At 38.4% G+C, this 27171-nt stretch overlaps 3 protein-coding genes across 5 annotated transcripts in view; all 3 read right to left on the reverse strand.

Annotated features, from left to right (window-relative positions):
* snx20 (sorting nexin 20) overlaps positions 1-27171 on the reverse strand; it is a 677202-nt gene that overhangs the window by 441051 nt on the left and 208980 nt on the right. The window lies entirely within an intron of this gene.
* Positions 1-27171, reverse strand: part of dus2 (dihydrouridine synthase 2) — a 255399-nt gene that overhangs the window by 214729 nt on the left and 13499 nt on the right. The window lies entirely within an intron of this gene.
* On the reverse strand, positions 286-26680 carry nfatc3b (nuclear factor of activated T cells 3b). 3 transcript variants are annotated; one of them, XM_087312634.1, is made up of 10 exons: positions 26291-26680; positions 20861-22001; positions 20122-20284; positions 16340-16539; positions 13051-13223; positions 12012-12152; positions 11666-11721; positions 11415-11541; positions 7820-8452; positions 286-1536 (listed from the first exon to the last, which is right to left on the reverse strand). In XM_087312634.1, exons 1-10 carry the CDS (start codon positions 26358-26360, stop codon positions 1469-1471), a joined length of 2772 nt encoding a protein of 923 aa, XP_087168760.1. In that variant the 5' UTR covers positions 26361-26680; the 3' UTR covers positions 286-1468. The 3 variants fall into 3 exon arrangements, with proteins under 3 accessions (XP_087168760.1, XP_087168758.1, XP_087168759.1); XM_087312632.1 differs by having other exon boundaries at positions 286-3532; positions 7712-8452; XM_087312633.1 differs by having other exon boundaries at positions 7820-8455.

A 27171-nucleotide genomic window follows, 5' to 3' on the forward strand; every position in this document is an offset into this window, starting at 1 on the left:
ATGCTTCTTATTTGCATGCTTAATAAGGCTAAAATAAAATACAGGAAATGTTTTAACATCTTAATAATACTTAATTATTATATTTTTACTTTGTTAAATCCGTACATTTAAAAAAAACATTTTAAACTTAAAAGCAAGCATTTAAACCAGTTAATTATGTGCAATCATTGGCCAATTTTGTTAATCAATTCCCCTATAGCGCATGTGTTTGGACTGTGGGGGAAACCGGAGCACCCGGAGAAAACACACGCCAACATGGAGAATATGCAAACTCCACACAAGACCTCATGTCACAAAATCTTATTTTATGTTCAGTAAAAATTCATAAATACAAAGACATTTCCAAAGAAGATCAAGCAACAGTTAAAGATACATGAAATGCCAAACAGGTAACAGTTTTAAAATGAACACTCGGCAGGTTAAAACACGGGACTGTGCATCACAGACCTGTAGCCAGCCTGGTGAACGGGGTGGGTCTTTTTTCTCAAAATGTGGACCTTTTTGCAGTTATTCACCTCATTTTATATTTAATTCCGAGATTTAAACACTGTATTTCAGTGACTATCTTTGATAATGCACTGTTTTTAGCTGCATTGGCTTGTCGGATGGTCATCATAACCACACTTCACGAGTTCACACTCAATAGACTATGCGTATTAGGCTTACTGTCGTGGGAGAGGGCTCTGAGCTCGGGAAGACACCCTAACCCGGGACACTGGGGTTACCATGTGCCATGGGATTTTTAATGACCATAGAGAGTCAGGACCTCAGTAAAGTCTCATCCGACAGACGGAAAGAAGATGACTTCACTTACATCCGATTGTATATTTTCCTGCACAGCTGGATGTTAAATTAAAAATTAATAGTTTGCATTGGACAAAACAGATTAGTTGAGGTCACATTGATGTCACGGTCAACAGAGGATTCGGCTTGGTCTGAAAGCCTTTTTCAATGGGTTATTTTCACAAATGATGATGGTGTGGCAGTCAAAATAGCACAAATGAGCTCATGTATGGGACAAATTCTGCACCTCTGTCATTGAGGGGTGGGTCTTTCGAACCACCCGAACCCCCCCCCCCACCCCCCCCCCCCCCCCTGGCTACGGGCCTGCATCATATGCTGCATATTTTACCTTTATAGTTTATTCAGATCTTTTTATGATGATCATCATCATCTCCGCCAATAGATTTCACATTCACGGTCAAATCTGGAAGCTTTTCAGAAAGGCTACAACAAAAGGCTCGTCAAGTTAAGGCACATGATGAATCAAAAACTATGCAAAGTCATTTTTACATTCACATTTGATATGCTGGTTTTTAAAAAATAAACGTTGACAATCTTCCTATGTTAAGCGTTTATATACACGGTATTGCTAAATGTGCAGTGAATGCAGAGCAAATCAAACAGTTACAGTGGGATCTTCAAGTCCTGCGCAGCATGCACCGTTTCCACTGATCAGGAGTCTCTGTTACGGCACGCTGTTGCCATTCCCTGATTCTGGAGCATCGAATAAGTCTCTTACAATGATTTCACTCACTGAAAGAAAGAAAAGCAGACAATTTGAATCTCACAAACATTGCATTATCATTCAATATAACTGGTTTAAAGGGGAGCTATTATGCAGAATTCACTTTTATAGGGTTTTTTTACACGGTTCTGTGGTAGGAGTGTTTGAATATAAGCAGCTTCCAATGGTGAAAGTGTATTAAAAGTATTGTTTATTATCAAACTTGACAGAAACAGTCTGCAGAAACACTTTGACTGACATTCTCCCTTTGTGTGATGTCATCAGAGGGGGAAAGCCCCGCCCACAAGTGACCATCTCTCAACTTCAGTCATTCATTTTCTTGTCGGCTTAGTCCCTTTATTAATCCGGGGTCACCACAGCGGAATGAACCGCCAACTTATCCAGCAAGTTTTACATAGCGGATGCCCTTCCAGCCGCAACCCATCTCTGGGAAATTTAAATTAATTTATTTAAATTTTATTTATTGACATTTATTTTCAGTGTAAAATGATTACTTATGTTTAAATGCCAAAACTTTTTTCACTTATTTTTAAGTCAAAAGAGAAATGGACTATTGTTTGCTTTTTATTATTATTTTGTGTCTAATTCTTTGGTTTCTAAGCAGCAATAAACAACACTTAAAAATATAAGGAGTTTTCATGTGATTTTTTTAAACTAGCAGTGTTTTGAAATTAATGAATGCATACTAATCATGATAACCGTGATTATTCATCAGACTATAATCGCACAATCAAAATCTATAATCGTTGCATCCCTAGAAGCAAGAGATCGCGATGACCTATGATGTTGTGTGCAGGTGATGTAGTTCTGTCCCATTTCTTAGGGCTAAATTTTGAAGCCTTTCCCTTTCACACTCTGTTTCAAGGGCCAAGGGGATAGGGTACAAATATAGAATATGGATTGGCCTAAACCTGCCGGAACCACTTTAGTTGTACCTTCCTAATAATAACCAAATACCTAAGAATGCTCACCGGCCAATCAGAATCAAGCATTCAGCAGGTCTGTAGATTACCTAATTATATAAGAATTGTTCATTCATTAATATATTAGCTAACATTAAATAATGTAAACTTTCAACTAAAGTGTGACCTTTTTTAGCGCACAAACCAATATATTTGCATTTGATCGCAGTTGAATCCATCTGAGGGCAGTGTTGTGCATGTATTAATGGCTGGTGTTTGATCTCATTCTTCTTTAAAGCAAACTTAAGCTAAGCACAGAGGTGTTAAAACCACAAGGGCTGATACAACTGTTAGTCAACAACCAGCGCATCCTGTGTTTGCTTTGACTTCCTAATAGACACATAACTATTAATACACTTTAAATACACACGTCACTTACAGCAGGACTCATGTGGAGGGGAAACTAAGTATACGGTGCAGGATATTAATATGTGTATGCAAGAAAGAGGAAGCAGAGGGGTTTACATTCAGATGAGAATTTGGATAACACACACACACACACACACACACACACACACACACATACTGTACACACAAACACAAACGTGCATACACACAGACACATATTTGTGAATTGTGAGGACTGTTTTCCTACTGTACAAACTGTATTTTCTACAGCTCTAAATCCCACCCTAGCCCTAAACCAGCCCTCACAGGAGACTGTGTGCAGGTTTACTTGCTGAATAAACTCATTCTGAGTGATTTATAAGGTTTTGGAGAAATGAGGACATCAGCAATCTTGACCTCACCTTCTTGTAATACTTGTGTCATTATGCAGATTTGTGCCCTGATATGTCACAAATACACGTAAACACCCACGCAAACGTGCTGGCATGCTGAAGCCGGACAGCAGCTCTCCCTCATCAGGGGTTTTCCAGTCCACTGCACCACTGATAGCGTCCAGGTGAACAGCAAAAATAGCACAGCTTCTGTTCATGCCTTCCTGTCACTCCACTACACTGAGCACTATTTACTGATTTTGAGCGCTCTTTATTTAAGAATTGGATTTCCACATATATGAATTGTGTTTTGAATTTACGAACTGAATTTTCGCATATATGAATCGTGTTTTGAATTTACGAATTTAATTTCCGCATATATGAATCGTGTTTTGAATTTACGAATTGGATTTCCGCATACATAAATCGTGTTTTGAATTTACGAATTAGATTCCCCCATATATAAATTGTGTTTTGAATTTACGAATTGGATTTCCGCATATATATGAACCTTGTTTTGAATTTACGAATTGGATTTCCGCATACATAAATCGTGTTTTGAATTTACGAATTAGATTTCCGCATATATGAATCGTGTTTTAAATTTATGAATTGGATTTCCGCATATGTGAATCGTGTTTTGAATTTACGAATTGGATTTCCGCATATATGAATAGTGTTTTAAATTTACGTATTGGATTTCCGCATATATGAATCGTGTTTTAAATTTATGAATAAGATTTCCGCATTTATGAATCCAGTTTTGACATTACGAATTGTATTTCCGCATACATAAATCGTGTTTTGAATTTACGAATTAGATTTCCGCATATATGAATCGTGTTTTAAATTTATGAATAAGATTTCCGCATTTATGAATCCAGTTTTGACATTACGAATTGTATTTCCGCATACATAAATCGTGTTTTAAATTTACGAATTAGATTTCCCCATATATGAATTGTGTTTTGAATTTACGAATTGGATTTCCGCACATATGAATCGTGTTTTGAATTTACGAATTGGATTTCAGCATATATGAATCGTGTTTTGAATTTACGAATTGGATTTCCGCATATATGAATTGTGTTTTGAATTTACGAATTGGATTTCCGCATATATGAATCGTGTTTTGAATTTACGAATTGGATTTCCGCATATATGAATCGTGTTTTGAATTTACGAATTGGATTTCCGCATATATGAATCGTGTTTTGAATTTACGAATTGGATTTCAGCATATATGAATCGTGTTTTGAATTTACGAATTGGATTTCAGCATATATGAATTGTGTTTTGAATTTAAGAATTGGATTTCCGCATATATGAATTGTGTTTTGAATTTACGAATTGGATTTCCGCATATATGAATTGTGTTTTGAATTTAAGAATTGGATTTCCGCATATATGAATCGTGTTTTGAATTTACGAATTGGATTTCAGCATATATGAATCGTGTTTTGAATTTACGAATTGGATTTCAGCATATATGAATTGTGTTTTGAATTTAAGAATTGGATTTCCGCATATATGAATTGTGTTTTGAATTTACGAATTGGATTTCCGCATATATGAATTGTGTTTTGAATTTAAGAATTGGATTTCCGCATATATGAATCGTGTTTTGAATTTACGAATTGGATTTCAGCATATATGAATCGTTTTTTGATTTAACGAATTGAATTTCTGTATTTATGTTTTAAAACACATACAAGCAGACACACACACACATACACACATACACAAACTAAAACAGACCAAAACACACACACACACACCTATAAAATGTAAATAATGCTTTAACAACTCAAAGTCATGGCCGTGCGTCGTGCAGGCAGCTAATCAACGCATGTCACAATACAGCTGCGCAAAACTAGCGGCAGATTAGCCTTGCTGCAATATTTAGCCCTTTCTGGGACTCCATGCAATGCCAGTATCCTCTTTCCCAGCGCACTGCAGGACGGCGGACTATAATTAGGCCCAAACTAAACAGGCTTCCAGACACTCGGGGTGGCAGCTGCTCGCTTCCCTTCAGAGTAAACAAAACGCATTGCTAGCATATGCCACCAAGCTAGCGCATACTTTGCTAATTCGCTGTGTGTTGATTGAGCCAGCATTATATGCAGAGGAAAGTGTGTACTGCATGCGAACACATACTAGTGTTGCTGATATGAAAATGTTAATGGACAGTTTTTTCTGAGTCCTTAAGGTGCTGTATGTGAGTGTTTGACTCTTCTGAAGCATGAAAATGCCATGATATGTTTGCAGGTATTTCAGAACCATGCTCAGTGATCATTCTCTATCTGTAAAACAATGCTGAAGTCAGATATTCTGCTTTCAACATGTGCGTTACATGCCTGAACGGCTGTCTTTGTTTTGTGCAATAAGCCCGCCCACTGCCACTTTAGCCAATCATATTTCAGCATCCCGGGTAATGGATAATCAACATCCCATAATGCAATTCACAACTCGAAATACACGGAAAATACTTGTAATTCACTAAATATATATTAGTTTTTTTTTTATTCGTTAAGACTGAAAAACACAAGGGTGTGAGTAAATTACTGGGAAACTTTCATTCTGGAATGAACTAATCCCTTAACGGACATGTGAACCGCAGAACCACACATGAATGTGATATTTGGGCTTGGGCCAAATAAGCCTGGAAGACCTGATTAGCTGGATCAGGTGCACTTACTTATGGGTAAAGCTAAACACTGCAAGACCCTCTGGGTAATGAGTTTGACATGCTAAATCTTCCCATTAGCTGCCTAAGAAGACTTTGTGTTAAATCTTGTGGCCATTCTTCAGGAAATGTGTTAATTCATTGTTTAGAGAATCCTTACTCCTGAGCAGAGTTTGACTTTCTGGGATTTTTTTTACTGAGATTTTGATTCACAGGGTTCTATCATAATCTATTTTATTTATCCATTGTTTTAATTATCATTCATTCATTCATTTTCCCTTGGCTTAGTTGCTTTATTCATTAGGGGTCACTCCACAGCGGAATGAACCACCAACAATTTCTAATTCTAAACAAAATACCCCATATGGACAATGTGAAAAAAAAAGAGTTTTAAATTGTTGCAAATTTATTAAAAATAGAAAAGCTAAAAAATCTCATGTACATCAGTATTCACAGGCTTTGCCGTGAAGCTCTAAACTGAGCTCAGGTTTATTCTGTTTCCACTGGACATTCTTGAGATGTTTCAGCAGCTTCATTGGAGATCACCTGTGCTCAATTCAGCTGATTTGACATGATCTGAAAAGGCTACACCTGTCTATATAAGGGCCCAGGGTTGACAGTTCATGTCAAAGCACAAACCAAGCATGAAGACAAAGGAATTGTCTGTAGACCTCCGAGACAGGATTGTCTGGAGGCACAAGGCTGGAGAAGATTACAGAAACATTTCTGCTTCTCTGAAAGCTCCACTGAGCACAGCGGCCTCCATCATCCGTAAGTGGAAGATGTTTAACCACCAGAACTCTTCCTAGAGCTGGCCGGACATCTAAGCTGAGTGATCGGGGGAGAAGGGCCTCAGTCAGGGAGGTGATCAATAACCCGATGGTCACTCTGTCTGAACTTCAGCATTCTTCTGTGGAGAGAGGAGAAGCTTACAGAAGGACAACCATCTCAATCCAGCAATCCACCAATCAGGCATCTGTATGGTAGAGTGTCCAGACGGAAGACACTCCCCACCTGGAGTTTGCCATCTGAAGGACTCTCAGAGCATCAGAAACTAAACTCTCCGCTCTGATCAGACTCAAACTGAACTGTTTGGAGTGAACGCCAGGCGTTACGTTTGGAGGAAAGCAGGCAGCGCTCATCAGCAGGCTAACAGCATCCCTACAGTGAAGCATGGTGGTGTTGTATCATGGTGTGGGGATGTGTTTCAGCAGCAGGAACTGGAAGACTAGTCAGGATAGAGGGAAAGATGAATGCAGCGATGTACAGAGACATCCTGAATGAAGACCTGCACAAGAGTGCTCTTGACCTCAGACTGGGGCGATCTTCCAGCAGGACAATGACCCAAAGCACACCGCCAAAATAATAATGGAGCGGCTTCACAACCACTCAGTGAATGTCCTTGAGTGGCCCAGCCAGAGCCCAGACCTAAATCCTATTGAACATCTCTGGAGAGATCTGAAAATGGCTGCACACCGTCGCCTCCCATCCAACCTAATAAGCTTGAGAGGTACTGCAAAGAGGAACGGGCCAAAATTCCCAAAGACAGGTGTGCAGAGCTTGTGGCGTCATATTCAACAAGACTTGAGGCTGTAATCACTGCCAAAGGTGCATCAACAGAGTAATGAGCTGTGAATACTGATGTACATCTGATTTTTCACATTTTTTATTTTAAATAAATTTGCAACAATTTTAAAAACTCTTTCTTCACATTGTCATTATGGGGGATTGTGTGTAGAATGTTGAGGAAATAAATCAATTCAATCCATTTTGGAATAAGGCTGGAACAAACAAACAGGTGGAAAAAGTGAAGCGCTATCAACACTTTCCTGATGCACTGTACATGTGTGATGTCTATGTGTACATGTTAAATCAAGTGTATTAAGTGTGAGGGTTTTAACAGTGATCAAGTCAATAGTTTTACCGTCATCGAGAGTGATATCCTGCAGGCCCACAGACTGGAAATCCAGCTCTTTCTCTTCCTCCGGTTCCTCTTTAATGTTAAGGCGATCTCCATTTTCAGACACACAGTACTGTTCGCTGGACTCCACAAGAGATGCGCTGGCCGGTTCAGCGTTCTTGCTAGTCGACGGAGATGTAGAAGGCACTTTGGAGACTGTAGGAAGCCCCTGGGAAGAGGAGGACTGTGGGATTGAAACCGCAGCCATGGTGTGCAGACCTGAAGCATCCAAGATAAGATTGTCCAGATTCTGACTGCGAATGCATTGGTATCCTTTGTCCAATTGAGTCGCTGTTTGCTCCGGAAAAGCCACTGGAAGACTGGGTTGTGCTTTGTAGGAAGGATCCTGATGAGGTTTTTGGTACAAAGAGCTGTTGAATTCAATTAGTGAAGAAGGAAACATGGAGTGGAGATCCGTTCTGGAATTAAAGCTCCTGTCAGCTGGATGAGAGCGGCTCAGATATGAAGCATCCTGAGGTGAGAAACTGAGATGTGTCGAAGCACAGAGCGTTTCTTCAGAAAGCAGCCATTGCTCCAGAAGCTCAGTCTGACCTGAAGGAGCGGCAGGCTGTGTGCTAAACTCCTGCTTGACCTGCGCTGCTTGGAGGAAGAGCATTCAACACATTACAGGTCAGCTTAAAACTTTTGACCAACTACTATAATGTGCTGACTAATTGAGATTCACAAGGTTCAGGTTAGGGCTATGGTTACGCCAGTTTTTTGATTTTCCTTGATTTTACTTACTATAAACCTATATGTCCATCACCTATAATGAGCACTATGCTCAGTTCTCAATACTGGTTATGCAAATATAGCTTTTTAGTTACATTTTAGTTATATACAATAAAATGCATCTCTTTAATCACAATTTAACATTGCATTTGTTCAGGAAACTGTGCTTATTTTATATTAAATTATATTCTGTAGGCTAATAAATTTTTTTTTTTAATTTTAAAATTTTAATCTAATGCAATAATGAATTTTATTATATATATATATGTATATATATAATTCATTATTGCATTAAATAAGAATTTGTTTTTACACAAAACCACACTGACTAAATTCTACTTCCAAAAGCAAAAAAAGTCAGTAATTAGCTCACAACCTAATTAGCTATATTTGTAATTTTATCAGCGATCATTTATGACATCTAATATACAATATACTACAGTAAAAAATAAAAATAGAAAAAAACATGCAATCGAAAAAATAACTTGAATAAATGGAAGTAAAAAATAAAATCCCTGATTTTACATGACTTCCACACCAAAAAAATAAAAAATAAATAATTCCCACTAACTTTCGGTGTCTGGAATAGACTTTTTAAAATTTTTATGTTTTCCCAGAAATTCCATGAACCCTGGGAACCCTGTGTTGATTAAGTCTTCATGTGGCTTTTTGAAATTATCATAAATAAAGAGCCATTCATATCAAGAATGATAACTATAACGATATGTCTTGCATATAAGACACGATTGAGGCAAATTCAAACACTTGTACATTTTTTTGAGCGAGTTGCTAATGGTCTAATCTGATTCAATGGATTATGCTAAGCTAAGCTAAAAATTGACCCATTTAAAAATTCATAAACTTAAATTATTATTAATATTTTTATTATTTTTACTTTTACAATGCAAATCTAATCTAATGGCAAAATTTACTGACCCTGATTATAAACCCTTATGAGTTTTCTTATCCAATAGTATCTGGATGCAGCCTTTGATGCAAGCTGAGATTGCTTCACTCAGCGATGCAATGTCACACACAATGCACTCAAATGGAGCGAGTGATGTCACTGTGAGGGGTAGGGAACACAAATACTATGGAAGTCAATGATTACAGATTTCCAGCATTATTCAAAGTATCTTATTTTGTGTTCAACATTAAGGGTGGAATTGAACTGAAGCAAGTAAAGGGTGAGTAAACGATGCCAACATTTTTATTTCTGGCCAAACTATCTGTTTCAGATGTTTTGCGAATACGATCACCACTGTTTTACTCTAATTTTACACCTGTGTGCAGGACTAGACTTGCAGACAGAGGGTTACCCGAGAGGGTTATAAAGATGATAAAGAATGCTAATGATGAATTTTTCACTTGAGTTCAATTATTTGAACTTGCACATAAGATGAGTTTGAGGCAAATTCAAATGCCTTTACATTTTTTTTGAGCGAGATGCTAATGGTCTAATCTGATTCAATGCATTATGCTAAGCTAAGCTAAATAATTGACCGGGAGATTAGCTGATTGTGTTATAAACAGTAAAACTCTTTATCTCTAGAGGAGTTATAAAATTAGTCTATTTAAAAAAAAAAAAAGTTTCTTTAAATGAAATTATTATTATTTACTTTTACAACACAGATGCAATCCAATTCTAAAATTGATTTGCCCTTGAGTGATTATAAACACTTTATATCTTGTATTAAACACAAAAAAAAGATATTTTGAAGAAAGCTGAAAACCCATCACCATTGTCTTTTAGTCAATGGTTACAGGTTTCCAGCATTATTCAAAGCATCTTCTTTAGTGTTCAACATAAAGGTTTGTATTGAACTGAAACAAGTAAAGGGTGAGTAAATGTTATAACGATGATAAAGAAAGCTAATGCTGAACTTTTCATTTGAGTTTGATTATTTGAACTTGCACATAGGACAAAATTGAGGCAAATTCAGATTCAAGATGCTAATGGTCTAATCTGTTTCAATGCATTATGCTAAGCTAAGCTAAAATTTAAACCTGGAGATCAGCTGAATGGATTGATAAATGGTAAAACCTTGACTTTTAAAGTAGAAAACACAAATACTATGGAAGTCAATGATTACAGATTTCCAGCATTATTCAAAGTATCTTGTTTTGTGTTCAACATAAAGGTTGGAATTGAACTGAAGCAAGTAAAGGGTGAGTAAATGATGCCAGAATTTTTATTTCTGGCCAAACTATCTGTTTCAGATGTTTTGCAAATACGATGACCACTGTTTTACTCTACTTTTACACCTGTGTGCAGGACTAGACTTGTAGACAGAGGGTTACCCGAGAGGGTTATAAAGATGAAAAAAGGATGCTAATGCTGAATTTTTCACGTAAGTTCTATAATTTGAACTTGCACATAAGACGAAATTGAGGCAAATTCAGATTCGAGATGCTAATGGTCTAATCTGATTTAATGCATTATGCTAAGCTAAGCTAAATATTAAACCTGGAGATCGGCTGAATGGATTGATAAATAGTCTCTCTTTATCTCTAATTAGTTTGTTAATTGATTATTGCTGCCAACTGATGATCAGCAGTAAAAGCAACAAATTGGACCTCTTTCCAACAGGGAAAACCAGCATCATCAATCAAGAATGCATAATTATATGCTGTCATGGCTTTGCATTCAAAAACAAAAAAAAGTAATTATAATGGAAGTCAATGGGGCAAAATCAGCCCCCAACAAAACCAAAGGGTAGTCAATTTAAACAATCCCACAAGGGTGAACATGGTTTGTGAATACGGCCGCTGTTTTCCTCTACTTTTACAACCAACTGCAGGACTAGACTTGCAGACGGAGGGTTACCTGAGAGAAAGGTGAAGAACTGTGAGCCGCTTCTCTTCCTCTTGCCATTGGTGACATAAAACTGCACCTGCGTGGAGGAAGCCGTGGTTTTCTTGTAGTACGGAGGAATCTTCACCACTATGCTTGTCTAAACAGGAATGGGAACACACAAAACTTCAGAGACAGCTGTATTATAGACCTCAATGTAGCATACGTTACGCTAGAAAATGAGGAATTGCAGCGTTTCATAACATAATGTTTACAGTGCTCACGTTTTGACTCTTCTCCGGTAAAGGCCTCACGTTGACCTCCCATTGTGTTTTACCATCTGGAATGGAAAAATAAAGACAGATGTCATTTACATGGGAAACTGTCATCTAATTTCAAGATGGGTTGTGGCTGGAAGGGCATCCGCTGCGTAAAAACTTGCTGGATAAGTTGGCGGTTCATTCCGCTGTGGCGACCCCAGATTAATAAAGTGACTAAGCCGACAAGAAAATGAATGAATGAATGACTGTCATCCAAATATTCATCACAACACTATTGGGTTTGCTTCTACACACTATTTGATTTTACCATTAAGTGAAAATCGTTATAAATAAACGTGATCTGACTCACCAGAGCCCTTTTCTAGGAAGACGACGGTGGACTCTGAATTAAGGTTTTGTCCTGTTATTCGCATCTCTTCTCCTCCAGATGCTGATCCACAGGCAGGACTGAAGCTCTCCACTTGAGGAAGCTCCTGAGCCAAACGCTGGGCTGGAGAACGGAGGAAAACAACGAGTGTAAAACACAGAGGATCTGGTTATCAGTGGGGTTTGTTAACACTTTCAGAATCTAAATCCAAATCGTAATCTCTAAAACATCCATACTACACTGCAGGGAGAAAAAATAGGACGTTATGTGAGTAGAATAGTAGCTCAATAAATTAAACAGCAGCCACATTTCCTTTTCAGATATTTGCCGAATGATGTTGAAGAGATTCAGGAATTTTTCACAGTATTTCCTATAATATTTTTTCTTCTGAAGAGAGTCTGATTTGTTTTATTTTGGCTAGATTAAAACCAGTTTTTAATTTTTTTAAGCTCAAATATTATCAGCCCTCTTAAGCAATATTTGTTTTGGATTTGCCGACAGCACTAGTTCCCAATGTGTGGGTCACGGGACAATGAGTGGGGGTCGCTTTGTGATTTGCAAAAATCTAATTTGTTATTAAACTATGCTTAATAGTGTTTAATAGTTATATTAAAAAAAAACAACATGCAAAAATTAAAATGGATTTTTTTCCTTTGGATTCGACCCATGGGGTGTTTATGTTATATATTATATTATAATGACGCAGCAACGGTGTCAACTGCAGCAGAATATTTCAGCGCACCATAGTAAACTTTGTTACCTTTACAGAACTCATGTACATTACAATCTTTATCAAATAAAATATTTTATTTTATGCAAATATGTGCTGTCATCATGGCAAAGACAAAAGAAATCAGTTATTAGAATTTATTTATTAAAACTATTATGTTTAGAAATGTGCTGAAAAAATCTTCAGAACAGAAATTGGGGGACACAATATAAAGAGGGGCTAATAGCTCTGACTTCAACTGTATATACAATGTTTAACACAGTGAAAGCATGAGCACAGAGCATAACTCACAGCACTCTATAGGTGAGGACGCCACCTGCAGAGACAGCAATTTCCCATTGTGTTGAGGGATGTTAACACGGAAAACCGCTCGCACACGCGTGTTCTTACGCCCGATATCGGTCTCTCCTTTACGCAGCTCGATGTCTGAGTTTCGCAGCTTCAGGATCCCGGCACAATCGATGCTTTCAAAGAAAAATAAAAGGCAACCATCAAACATTACAGTCCATTCAGTTCTGTTTATTTAAGAAAATCACTCTTTTCCAGGGAAATGAAGCTGATGTGTGAAGAGCAGAAGCTGACTGCATTCATGAGACCTGCACTAACTAAATAACATCAGAATAAGACGTTTCTGGCCTCACAGCAAGAAGGTTGCTGGTTCCAGTTTCCACTGTGTGGAGTTTGCAAGTTCTCCCCGTGCTGGCGTGGGTTTCCTCTGGGTGCTCCAGTTTCCCCCACAGTCCAAACACATGCGCTATAGGGGAACTGATTAACTAAATTGGCCGTAGTGTTTGTGAGTGTGTAAATGTGACAGCGTACGGGTGTTTCCCAGTACTAGGTTGCAGCTGAAGGGGGATCCGCTGTTTATAACATATGCTGGAATAGCTGATGATTCATTCCACTGTGACAACCCCTGATAAATAACGACGAAGCTAAAGGAAAATTAATGAATTCATGTTTTCAGCTAAACATATGCATAAATCCACTTTTATTTTATTTAATAATATAAACATCTGCACAGAAATAACAATAACAACTCACAGACTCTGTCTTGCTTTAGCCATGGCTAATTTCATCTATTAGTCATAATAAAAAACGCACCAAAATAAAAAATGTGCACTTAACTAGTTAACGTTAATCTCAACAATCAGCTCCCATGATGCAATGCACTCAATGTAAAATAACACAGCTATAATAAAGGTGCCATTTTGAAAACCAAAACAAATGCTTAGAAGCTACTATAAACGTTCTTATACTTTTTTTTTTTTTTTTACAAACAGAGGTTTCTTTAAATCATACCAACTCTTATTGGCTTTCACTTAGATTTTAATTCACTTAGATTAATTGATAATAAGAAATGTGATTCATTGTGAGATTTTTCATGCAACCTGATTACTTTTATTGTATTATTATTAATAATATTAATTGCATTTTATTTTTTATTTATTTAAAAAATCCCTCTTATTTCATTCATTTTATTTTCAGCTTAGTCCCTTTATTAATCTGGGGTCGCCACAGTGGAATGAACCGCCAACTTATTCAGCATTGGTTTAACACCGCGGATGCCCTTCCAGCTGCAAAAACCCATCACTGGGAAACACCCGTACACTACAGTCAATTTTAGCACATATGTAGTGCACGTGTTTGGACTGTGGGGGAAACCAGAGCACCCAGAGGAAACCCACACCAACACGGGGAGAACATGCAAACTCCACACAGAAATGCCAACTGACCCAGCTGAGGCCTGATCCAGCGACCTGCTTGCTGTGAGGCGATCATGATACCCACTGCTCCACTGTGTTGCCTCTCTAATTTCCTGCTTATTCAATACTGTGTCAAGGGGTTGCATTCGTTCACTCTACTCTTTATATTGCTAAATAGCTAGCTGGAATAATTAATTCACTCATTTTCCTTCGACTTAAATGTTTCTTACAAACCGAATTGGTGATTAATTTAACTAAATATGTGCAAATTTGCATACATTTCACCAAGACTTGGTAAAGCCAGGTTTCAGTTCTTCTGACATATTAGGGCAGTGGTTCCCAAAGTAGGTGTCTGGACCCCTCGGGGGGTCACAGGACAATGAAGAGGGGTCGCTTGGCTATTTCCAAAAATCTAATTCATTTTATTAAACGATTAGATTTACCATATTTTATCTATAACCTGCTGGAGAACAAAAAATTGGTATAAGTAGCATGTTAATAATAAACATTATAAAATGTGAAAAAAGCCATTTGATTTTTTTTTGTGACCCCTGGGGTAATTACATTACATAAAAGACACAGCATTAGTGTCAGCACATTGATTTTATGACACCAGGTTAAATTTTCTGACACCTTTATGGCACTTGCGTACATTAAGAATACATACAACTGAACATAGGGGTGAAGCAGTGGCGCAGTCGGTAGTGCTGTCGCCTCACAGCAAGAAGGTCGCTGGGTCGTTGGTTCAAACCTCTGTGTGGAGTTTGCATGTTCTCCCTGCGTTCGTGTGGGTTTCCTCCGGGTGCTTCAGTTTCCCCCACAGTCCAAAGACATGCGGTACAGGTGAATTGGGTAGGCTAAATTGTCCGTAGTGTGTGTGGATGTTTCCCAGAGATGGGTTGCGGCTGGAAGGACATCCACGGTGTAAAAACGTGCGGAATAAGTTGGCAGTTCATTCCACTGTGGCGACCCCGGATTAATAAAGGGACTAAGCCGACAAGAAAATTAATGAATTAATGAACAACTGAACATGGAGGATGGTCTCCGAGTGGCGCTCTCCAAGATTAAATGATATAGACTTGGTTCTATTGGTATGTGTGTGCCGGTATGTGCAAGGTTTATAGATTTATAACCACCTCAGAGGATATTGGGGGTCGCAAGTCACTGGCATTGTTATTTTGGGGATCGCGGGCTGAAAAGTTCGGGACCCCCTGTATTGGAGTATGTACAATAGTTATCTCAGGCTCAAAAACATTGCAAGCAGATGGACAAAATAAGTGTACATTGTGTTTTTATGTTGTTCTTTATTCATTCATTTACTTTCGGCTTAGTCCCTTATTTATTAGGGGTCGCCACAGCGGAATGAACCGCCAACTATTCCAGAATATGTTTTACGCAGCGGACTGGCAAACCAGTACTGGGAAACACAATCATTCACACACAGACACTCATACACTACAGGCAATTTAGTTGATCAATTTCCCTATAGCACATGTGTTTGGACTGTGGGGGAAACCGAAGCACCCTGAGGAAAACCACGCCAATACAAAACTCCACACAGAAATACCAACTGACCCTGCCCAGACTCGAACCAGTGACCTTCTTGCAGTGAGGGGCCTGCTAACCACTGAGCCAACGTGCCATCCGTCTTGGAATAATAATAATTAAAAAATAATAATTAATGTAGGCATAGTCCTCACCATCACGGTTGCTATTCATCTGTGCAGGTGTGAAACCACACATCTAAACATCTAAAGACTGAACTGTCAGCCATGTCAATACATCACTTATGCAAAACCGCGCTCTCTCTCTCTCTCTCTCTCTCCAGTGTGTGCAGGGCAGGGTGAATGTAAATCAGAGGTTTGTTTGACAGGTACCTGGCGCACATGTTGTTCTCGGGCAGGAGAGGAATTTCAAGAACTTTGGTGTTGGATATTACAGTGTCTTGACTCGGCGTTGCGACCGTTTTCCCAGTAATCCTGTGCACTTGATAGAAGGGGTGCGGCCGGATATAGCGCTCGTCCGCCGTCCCGATGAACATCTGCAGGCTGACGGGTTTCTCATTATACCCGATGAGCTTGGGAAAGAATGAAGACACAACTGGTTACTCTAAAATAACACACCATCCGTCAAAGCTTTGAAGCGGACCCCTTTTTACAAAGTGGAAAATAAGTGTCTGATGTCTTTAGAGTATGTAGTGAGGTTTCAGTTTACAATCCCACACAAATAATGTTGTATAACTCTCAAGTTTTGATGCAATTGTTGCGTTTTGGTGACTGTTGCTTTAAATGTAGATGAGATTGTGCTCTTTTCAGATGAGGGCGGAGCTACTAATGCCTGTGTGTCAGCATAGTGGCAGATTCACTTTAAAACTAAAGTTACATGCTAAAGAGGAAGAGATGCTATAGTGGGCGGGGTTTCAGTTGGCGTTTCAGTGTGGGGTTTGCATGTTCTCCCAGTGTTGGCGTGGGTTTCCTCCAGGTGCTCCGGTTTCCCCCACAGTCCAAACACATGCGCTTTAGGGGAATTGGATACACTAAATTGGCAGTAGTGTATGAGTGTGTGTGTAAGATCGAGTACGCATGTTTCCATGTACTATGTGGCAGCTGGAAACGCATTCGCTGTGTGAAACATTTGCTAGAATAGTTGGCGGTTCATTCCGCTGTGGCGACCCCTGATGAATAAAGGGACTACGCCCAAGGAAAATGAATTAATAAATCTAATCAATTCCGAGTCAAAAACTTAATGTGAAGGTCTTAGTCTTCTGTCACATGATCCTGAATTTAACCTGATTAAACAAATCAACTAATTAAAAGTTTTTTGTTGTTTTTTTGTGGAATTGGCTGATTTTAAATGAGCATATAGTGTCACACATGCTTGTCTAAATGCGCCAGTCTCTATTTTTTTCAGTCTCTATTATATTTTCGAGAGGAGCAGGTGATATGATTGATCGCAGCGGGTCTTTCATCTACAATCATTAGCTAGCCAATCAGATTAATCCAATCTCACTCATAAGTAGCCCGGCTAAAACTACTCCCTTATCTTCGTTTTCCGAAGACACCCCCCATCCACCCCATCTCCCCCTTTCTTCCTTTACCAGGGGGAGCTCTCGAGAACTACCTGATCTTGAACTCCCCTTACATGCTCATCGATCAGAGGGAGCCCTGGGCTTAATTATCTCTGAGCTCAGGGTTCTCTCCCGGGCCAACTCCTGCTATTATCAAGCAATATCTAAGTGTGAACTCTTAAAATATGTATTAAAAAAAGGATAGCAATTTACTAAAATAGCCACTTGTAAAATAAGGCCTGAGGCAGCCAATAATGATTTTACTATAGTCTTTTTAATTTATAATAGCTGTAATTTATTGAAAAACACATTGAGATGGTCACAACATAGGACGGTTTTAAAAATCTAACACCAAAGCAGTGTTTATAACAAGATGTCCATTGATTGGAAGACAAAAAATGTTTAACGATACTAATAATAGACCATTGTGAGGGGTGGTAAACAAAAACAATGGACTCAAAGTATTTCCTGCTGTGCATTTTTAATTTCTGTAGCTTCCGAGAATCTAAAAAGAGCCACATATTGATAAATAACATTATGAGAGCTGTTTTAACATTAAATTATGATTGAATTGCCTCTGGTTACAGTTATGAAATAGTTTGATAACAGGCAGGAAATGTTCATGGGCCACATTGAAATGATCTATATTCATTTTTCTCAGAGAAAATGCAACGTCACGTCAACAAACCCCTATGTTGACTAACTTTCCTTTTCTAGTTCTGCATGTGATCATTTCTGAAAGCTCAGAGCATCTGTTCGTCCTATGGGCATTTGTGTCATAGGTAGCTAGGGTAAACAAACAGGCCGACACATGTAACATTAGCTCGCGCGTTGTTATAAATACCACAAGCTGACTGGATCCAACGTCCTGTCCATAAGACTGGCTGACATTCATCTCATTTATCTCCTCGTCTGTTTTTGAGGCAAATTAAACTTCATTTATGATCCAAAATGTGCATTATTGTGACATTATTATGAATAATTAAATATAGGCAAACAATGACCTGATGTTTTATTGTCCTGCGCTATACAGCAGATGTCAGATGAGCTACAAATAAACCTTGAGGTATGGAAGCCTTTCTCAATTTACCAGAACAATGGAGACAATTGCTGTAAAAGTTCATGTTATTTTAAAAAGTGCACAATGCAGTTTGTATGCTCCATGACGAACATATACTTTAGGTACTGATGGCCGACACACTTTATTAATAATTAATCATAATCAGTAAATCACTTGTAGGTATTTCCATTTATAATTCACCAGAGGCAACAAATGGAAGTGCAAAAAGTAGGTTTTAAAGGGCACCTATTATGCAAAAATCACTTTGATAAGGGGTTTAAACACAGTTGTGTGTGAATATAAGCAGCTTCTAATGGTAAACATGAGTTAATTCTATTTTTATAATCGCACTTGATTGAAAGATACACTTTGATTGACATTCTCCTTTTGTATGTGTCATCAAAGGGGGAAAGCCCCGCCCACTAGTGACCAGCTGTCCCTCATTAGCATAGACTGTCCTGAGTGAGAAGCAGCCATCCAACATTAGAGTTTTCACACTGTACCTGCCTAAGATAATGTCAGGGCAGGCCCGGATTGGCTAATCGGGAGGACCGGGAGAATTCCCAGTGGGCCGGTCCGTTTTTTGGCCGTGAGGGCTGGTGTCCCTAGCTCCAGAATCTATTGCTCTTAGCAGTCACAATTTTTAAATTAATTAATTTATTTACTTGACCACAGTTTTCTTATTCATTATTTTACCGCAGCTCTGCTCTTTTTATCTATTTTCTTGCAGCCTCGTGAGCAAGATGCAGCCTGCAGGTTAATGATGATATAACTCAGATGAGTCATATCTTAACGTACCGCTGTTGTGGTCTAGTGGATAGCACATTAGGTTATGACGCATTGTCGCATAAGTCACATTGATCAGCTGGTTTTTCTATAACAATGGTCTCAAGCTTAATTTACGGTGGGCGGCAACTCTGCAACTCACACCTGCTTAATAGTATCTAGTAGTCTTAAACACCTAGATTAGATAAATTAATTTGATTAGGATTGGAGCAAAACTGTGCAGAGCTGTGGCCCTCCAGGAATAGAGTTTGAGACTTATGGTCTATAAGCTGACATACGCTGATGGATCGCAGCTTTAAAACGCTCCAGTGTCCCTGTATCTATGTTACACACAGTAAACAGCAGTGAGTTTGGACTGATGGACTGAACTGATGACCTTCACGGCCAATCACAGTAATTTCTTTTGTGCATGTGAACAAAATGGCAAATCAGCAGTGTTTAAGTATGAGCTCAAATTGCTGTTTTTAAAATTTTTGTATCGACTGGTACCAAATTCCAGTATCATGAAAACACTAGAACCCATGTTTGTATCCCTGTAATGTTGTTTAATATTGCCCTCATTTAGGAATTACCGTAAACAATGTATTTTGTGACATCATGAAATAAAGCATAGAGCTTTTTCATAAAGTGCAATTACTTTTTATTATATCCATACAACATATATCATTTTATTGCACAGGAAATGGACCTTGAAGGATGGGGGAAATCAATTAAAGGCTGATCTGAGATCAGGTGTAAAGACTGACCTTTACAACAGGGTGTCTTCCGCACTCTGATTTAATGGCCCCTCGACTGCCCTCCGTCTCATAATGTGCTCTGTGGTGAGCTCTAGGTTGAATTTCCATCTTCAGCTCACACTGACCATACTGGCTGGGCAGAGGACAATCCAGCGGAGGTAAAGAAGTTGACCTGAGTGTGTAAAAAGAGAACAATGGTGGCTGTTGTTTGTGAGCAGTGGACAGTGAAACAGAACACCCATTGTTAGTACCCTATTAGTTGCATAAATGTTGGAAGAACAAGGCCAACAACCAGTCACTAAGGAGCAGGTCTTATGGGTTTTCGAGAAACACCTCGTTTGTAGTTTGTAAGATAGCCATGCTGTAATGTAAACAGTTATACACCAACACCAACAGTACATAATTTTGTCCCTAATCTGACGCATTCGATTTAGGTTTTGGAGTCTCTTCTAATGTTCTGATATGTTGATTCAGGTGTGTTGGATTAAGAAGAGGTTGAAAATGTGTACCGTTAGTCTGTCTTTAAGAACAGAGTTGGGAAACACCTAAAGAATAACAATATGCTCTAGCAAAACAAACACTATAAATTTAAATGTCACACTGACTATTTAGTGCACCTTAAATGCAATAAAACTTGTTGTATCAGACTCCGACACAATATTACCAAACTTTAAAACCCCATGTGACTTGCTCTTTAACTGACCCTTATTCAAAACCAAAGAGGGAACAATCAAGCACATTAGTTTACCTGTATAAAGTGCTGGCTTGCTTGGGTTTGACCCAGGAGAAGGGTGTTGGAACGGCTAAGAAGTGTTCCACTATATCCTCTTTCTTTAAGCTGGGCAGAGATACAGCTATGCCTGAGTTTGCAAGGCCCTGGTCTTGAAGCCCTGAGTCCTCTTGCCCAGAAAACAAAGATGCTTGATCCTGGTTGTGGTTTGCCTGATAAGTTCTTCTGGTTTTGGATGGGACATCCACGTCCACTGGAAGGGTGTGGTATGGGGCAAACGTGGCTCCACCCATCCAGGATTCCTCAGTGACACTCCCGCGAGGAGAGTGAGATGGAGTCGCATTAGGGGAAAGGTGAGGGGACGCCAAACCAGGAATGACCTCTGCACTGGAATGTCGCCTTTTCCCACATGGCGAGGTTGGTCGAGAGGAGGGCCGCGAGGAGGAGGAGTGTGGACGCGGACTGAGCCATGTTTCCTCAGTGATGCTGGTGCGGGGGGATTGATACGGAGATAGAGACTGGGCAAACGGATACTGCAGAGATTGCTGATGATACTGTTGGTAACGGTACCAAGGATCATCTCCGTAAGCAGCCATACATCCGGGAGAACCAAAGGGCGAAACAAGTGGAGAGACTTGCGGAGATGCCTGGGGAGAGTTAAGAGGGGACGGTAGAGGAGACGGCAATGGAGACACTAGAGGAGATGCAAGACGGACTTGAGCGGCTGCCTCATTCAGCTCTGCCTCCACATCATCATATATGTGCGAGAAAGACTCGCAAGACGAGGCATCAGACAACCAGCTACGGGAGGACAAACTACTGCAGGGGCTAGGACACAGGGAGGACGTGTCCCTGTAGGATGCATCCAATGGTAGAAAGAGCTGGTCCCTTGATAGGGATCCAGCACCGACTTCAGCACAAGCACCTGTGGACTGGTCCAACTGCTGGGTTCCTGGGTCTTGGAGGCAATTGGCTGGGATGGAGGTGATCTGGATGCTAGGACAGTCAAACACCCTGCTGGGAGACTCCATAGGTTGGACAGAACCAGGGTTAGGGGTGCCATATGGCTGGTTTGTACAGTTGTCCTGCTGTTCTGTAGGAAAATGGGGTTCAGAAGGATAGAGAGGGTAGCAGTTGGCATCATCATCTGATCTGGATTCTAGAGGGGAAGACAAGAAATTTGAGTAGCCGTTACTTGCCGATAGTCTGAAGGTGGACAAACATGTTGAATGTAAGGTACTTTTTGCATTTATTAATTTTCCTTCGACCTAGTCCCTTATTTATCAGGGGTCACCACAGCGGAATGAACCGCCAACTATTCCAGCATATGTTTTACGCAGCGGATGCCCTTCCAGGCACAACCCACTACTGGTAAACACCCATACACTCTCGAATTCACACACTAAGGCCAATTTTGTTTACCCAATCGCTTATATCTCATATCCACCGCTTGCAAACACAGGGAGAACATACAAACTCCACAAAGGAATGCTAACTGGCCTGGCCGGGACTCGAACCAGCAACCTTTTTGCTGTGAGGCAACAGTTCTAACCACTGAGCCACCATGCCGCCACTTTTTAGCACTTGAGTCAAGCCAACTTGAAGGAGTGAATGAAAACCAGTTAATGAAATCAAGCACTGGACGGGACGCCATTTTGTTTGTGTTTTGCTGGTTGATAAATCTAAAAAAGAGCATCTCAGACTTCTGCCATGTATTCAAATGCTACTTGCATCCAAAGTATTCTGCCGTGGATGTCATATATTACAATTTAATTGATGTCTGAATCAACATCTCAGCATCTATAAAGGAGAACATTTAAACGTTGTTTTGTAAATCCTTTACGGACCGTACGGTGGCACTGTTAGATCATTTGCATCAGAAAATAGGAATCTCATGCACTGACAATTAGAAAGCCAGAAAGATTGTGTTCATATACAGACTGTTTATCACTGACTAGCTATGAAATCCCATCCCACCCGTTTCGCTGTGTTTGCTCCAACAAAATTGACTTTGGTGAAGAAGAACAACTACTAATGCAACAATCTGAGTATTCCTAAATGGACCAGAAGCTAAAATAATAAGTCGTCTCTGTATCTTTAAGTGCTCATGATAACAATATCATCAGTAATGTTGACTGGCTTCCTTTATATCAGTGATGCCCTGCAGACAATGCCAGCTATAGAAATGTTATCAAGAGTGTAAAGAAATCTTAACCATTAATTTAGGTACTTGGCAATTGTATTAGGAGAGATGCTCTTATGGCTCGTTCACAGCACAACAGTAGCTGACCATTAACATCACACACACAAACACAGGTCCACGAGCTGGGGATGCTGTCACAGTGATAAGACTATCTGACGGCCATAATGTAATACACCCTGACCACACTCCAGCCTCATCAGGCAAATGTCCAGCAATAAAAACTTGAAAGGGGAATTGCGGTGAGTTCAACCTCGTTATCAGCCAGGTTTACCTACCGATGGAGGAGGCGGATTACAGAGGAAGTGCACTTTGCATTGAACACTTCAACAATGGCGTACTGTATGTAGAGAAGTAGAGTGACATGATCAGTGCCAGGATAAATAAATAAATAAATACTACCACCATAATAATAACAACATACAAAAGCAATTATAGTAGCTAACTGCTAAGTCTAACTCATATATAAAGTAAAATGTTTTGTTTTTAAAGTTGTTTAGCATACAGTATGTAAGGAAGTACAGTGACATGCTCAGTGCCAGTAAAAATAATGATCATAATAATAATATAAGCAATAATATAAATAATAATAATAATTAGTAATATTGTTGTAATAATAGTAACAATAATAATAATAATAATAATTATTATTATTATCATTATTATTATTATTATTAATAATAATAATAATATTATTATTAATATTATTAACATCAACAATATCAAAAGCAATTGTGGCATGTTTTGCCCAAAAAACAGCCGATTATAATATAATCTATAATATAATCTATAATTCATAGATAAAGTAAAACCTGCATGTTTAAAAGTTGTTTAGCATACAGAATGTGTGCAGTGACATGCTCAGTGCCAGTAATAGTGATAATAATAATAATAATAATAATAATAATAATAATAATAAGAAGAAGAAGAAGAAGAAGAAGAAGAAGAAGAAGAAGAAGAAAGACAATGATGAAGATAATGATGCTGATATTATTCTATTTATTACTATTAACAATATCAAAGGCAACTTTGGCAATTTTTGTCTAGAAAAACTGTTAATTTTAACAATTTTAAGTTGAAAAAGCATGTTTGAAAAGATATTTTTACATTAGTGTAGAGAAGTACAGTGAGATGCTCAGTGCAAATAATAATAATAATAATAATAATCTTAATAATAATATTAATAATAATAATAAGTGTATTACTGCTATTAGTAGTAATAACAACAATAACAAAAGCAATCATGGCAGTTTTTCTATGTCTAGTGAATTCATACATAAAGTAAAACATGCATGTTTTAAAAGCTGTTTAGCCTAAAGTATGTAGAGAATTAGCAATATAATGATGATGACGATGATGATCATGACAATCATAATAATATAAATAATAAGGATGATATTACTATAATAATACATTATGATATGAAAGCATTATTAACAACAACGACAATAACAAAAGCAATTATGGCATTTTTTGCCTAAAAGCAGCCAATTGTAATTCATCGATAAAGTAAAACATGCATGTTTAAAGTTGTTTAGGTTACAGTATGTAGGGAAGTACAGTGACATGCTCAGTGCCAGTAATAATACTAATTATAATGTAGAGGTTGATGATGATGATAATAACGACGCTGATATTATTTTTTAAATTATTATTAACAATATCATAAGCAATTATGGCCATTTTTGTCTGGACAAACAGTCAATTTTAACAGTTTTAAGTTGAAAAAGCATGTTTGAGAAGATTTTTTGGCATTAGTGCAGAAAAGTACAGTGAAATGCTTAGTGCAAATAATATTAAGTGTACATAACAGCAATACAGTGTATAACAGCAACAGTAATAACAACAATACTAAAAGCAATCATGGCAGTTTTACGTCTAGTAAATTCATACATAAAGTAAAACATGCATGTTTTAAAAGATGTTTAACATAAAGTATGTAGAAAATCAATAGTATGATGATGATGACGATGATGATCATTACAATCCTAATAATATAAATAATAAGGATGATATTATAATAATAAATTATGATATTAAAGCATTATTAACAACAATGACTATTTTTGGCCTAAAAAAACAGCCAATTATAATTTATAGATGAAGCAAAACATGCATATTTAAAAGATGGTTAGGTTACAGTATGTAGGGAAGTACAGTGACATGCTCAGAGCCAGTAATAATAATAATTATTGAAATAATAAAAATGTGGATGATGATGATGATATTAATGATGCTGATATTCCTCTTCTTCTTTTTATTATTATTAACAATATCAAAAGCAACTTTGGCCATTTTTATCTGGAAAAACAGTAAATTTTAACAATTTTAAGTTGCAAAGCATGTTTGAGAATATGTTTTACATTAGTGTAGAGAAGTACAGTGAGATGCTCAGTGCAAATAATAATAATAAGTGCATTACTGCTATTAGTGTATTACTGGTACAACAATAACAAAATCAATCATGGCAGTTTTATATCTAGTAAAGTCATATTCATATATTAAATTCATATTCATAATAATAAATTATGACAATGAAGCATTATTAACTACCACGACAATAACAAATGCAATTATGACATTTTTGTTATGCCATGCAGGTTTTATAAGTTGTTTAGCATACTGTATGTAGGTAAGTACAGTGGTATGCTGAGTGACAGTAATAACAATGATAATAATAATAATAATAATATAAACAATGAGGATGTGATGATATAATAATAATAACAATAATTATTATTATTGTTAACATCATCAATTTAACCTATTATTAACAACAACGACAATAACAAAAGCATTTATGGCATTTTTGTCTAAAAAACAGCCCATTTTAATTTATAGATAAAGTAAAACCTGCATGTTTAAAAGTTGTTAAGCATACAGAATGTAGGGAAGTACAGTGTCAAGCTCAGTGCCAGTAATACTACAACTACTAACATACAAATGCACCTGTGGCAGCTTGCAGTTTAGTAAAAACCAGCACATTTAACCTCAAACACAAGTACAAACACGCATGTTTTAAAGATGTTTCGCATGATTAGTCTTTGACCTTCCTCTTTCAGCGCGTCGACTGCACGCACCTCTTTGATGCTGGAAGATAAGGAAGTGACTATTCAGAAAACCAGTTTCACGTATTCACAACAAACATGGCCACTTCTGTAAAACCCCGGAGAATTAGTTTCAGAAAACGGGAAGCTGCAGCATGGCTTCTGCTTAACTGATTATAATGGTGGAAGTAGTGTACAGACCTGTGTGGCTGAAACTGCTCTCCCCGAAAATCAGCCTGAAGTCCAGCTCCTCGCTGTAGTTGCTACTCATTTCATTAGAGTCCTCGGCTTTACTATCTGTTGTAAAATGACACACACAAAGAAGTCCATGCGCGCGAACGCGACTCCGAGCAACTTTCTTCAAGCGACAAAACAGCGACGGTTGTCAGAAAACCCGGAACCCGCGCTCCAAAATGTCCTTTATCCCCCTCAGAAGTTCGCTAGATCGCGGAGTCGTCGGTGTCGTTTCTTCTCGGACTTTGTCGGTGCCCCGCCGAGTTTAATAATCCCATGCTGAGTTCGGCGTTGGTCTGAAGTCTCTCGCGCGCCTGGATGGAAATAGTAAAGTTACATTTTACAGTGCGCGACTCCAGACGTGACGTCACGACATTTGACAGACTACAAACAGTCGGAAACGCACGCGCGCGCACGCGGCCTCATTTGCAAACAGCAACAATAAATGCGAGTCTTGAACGAGTCAGTTCCGCTGCAGTGGACAAGAACTGCTCAGTTAGTCCACACTTCGCTGTAGTCTACTCCACAAGGTCAGAGTAAGAGCCCTTACACAGACAGAAATACCATGGTAACCAGAGTTTCCGCGTAAATAAGGGTTGTACTGTAAAGAAAGTGGCGACTTTGCAGTTATATCCCTCATCATATTAAATAGAAATACTACAGTGTTTTAAGACCATTCCATATTATAATGTATATATTACAGTATTTATTACACATTAGTCCCTGCTGAAAAAAACAGCTTAAACCAGCCTAAGCTGGTTGGCTGGTTTTTACTGGTTGACAAGCCTGGTTTTAGAGGGGTTTTGGCCAATTCCAGGCTGGCTTTCAGCCATTTCCAGCCTGTTCTT

The sequence above is a fragment of the Danio rerio genome, chromosome 25 (genome assembly GCF_052040795.2).
Source record: "Danio rerio strain M-AB ecotype USA chromosome 25, GRCz13ab, whole genome shotgun sequence".
NCBI lineage: Eukaryota > Metazoa > Chordata > Actinopteri > Cypriniformes > Danionidae > Danio > Danio rerio.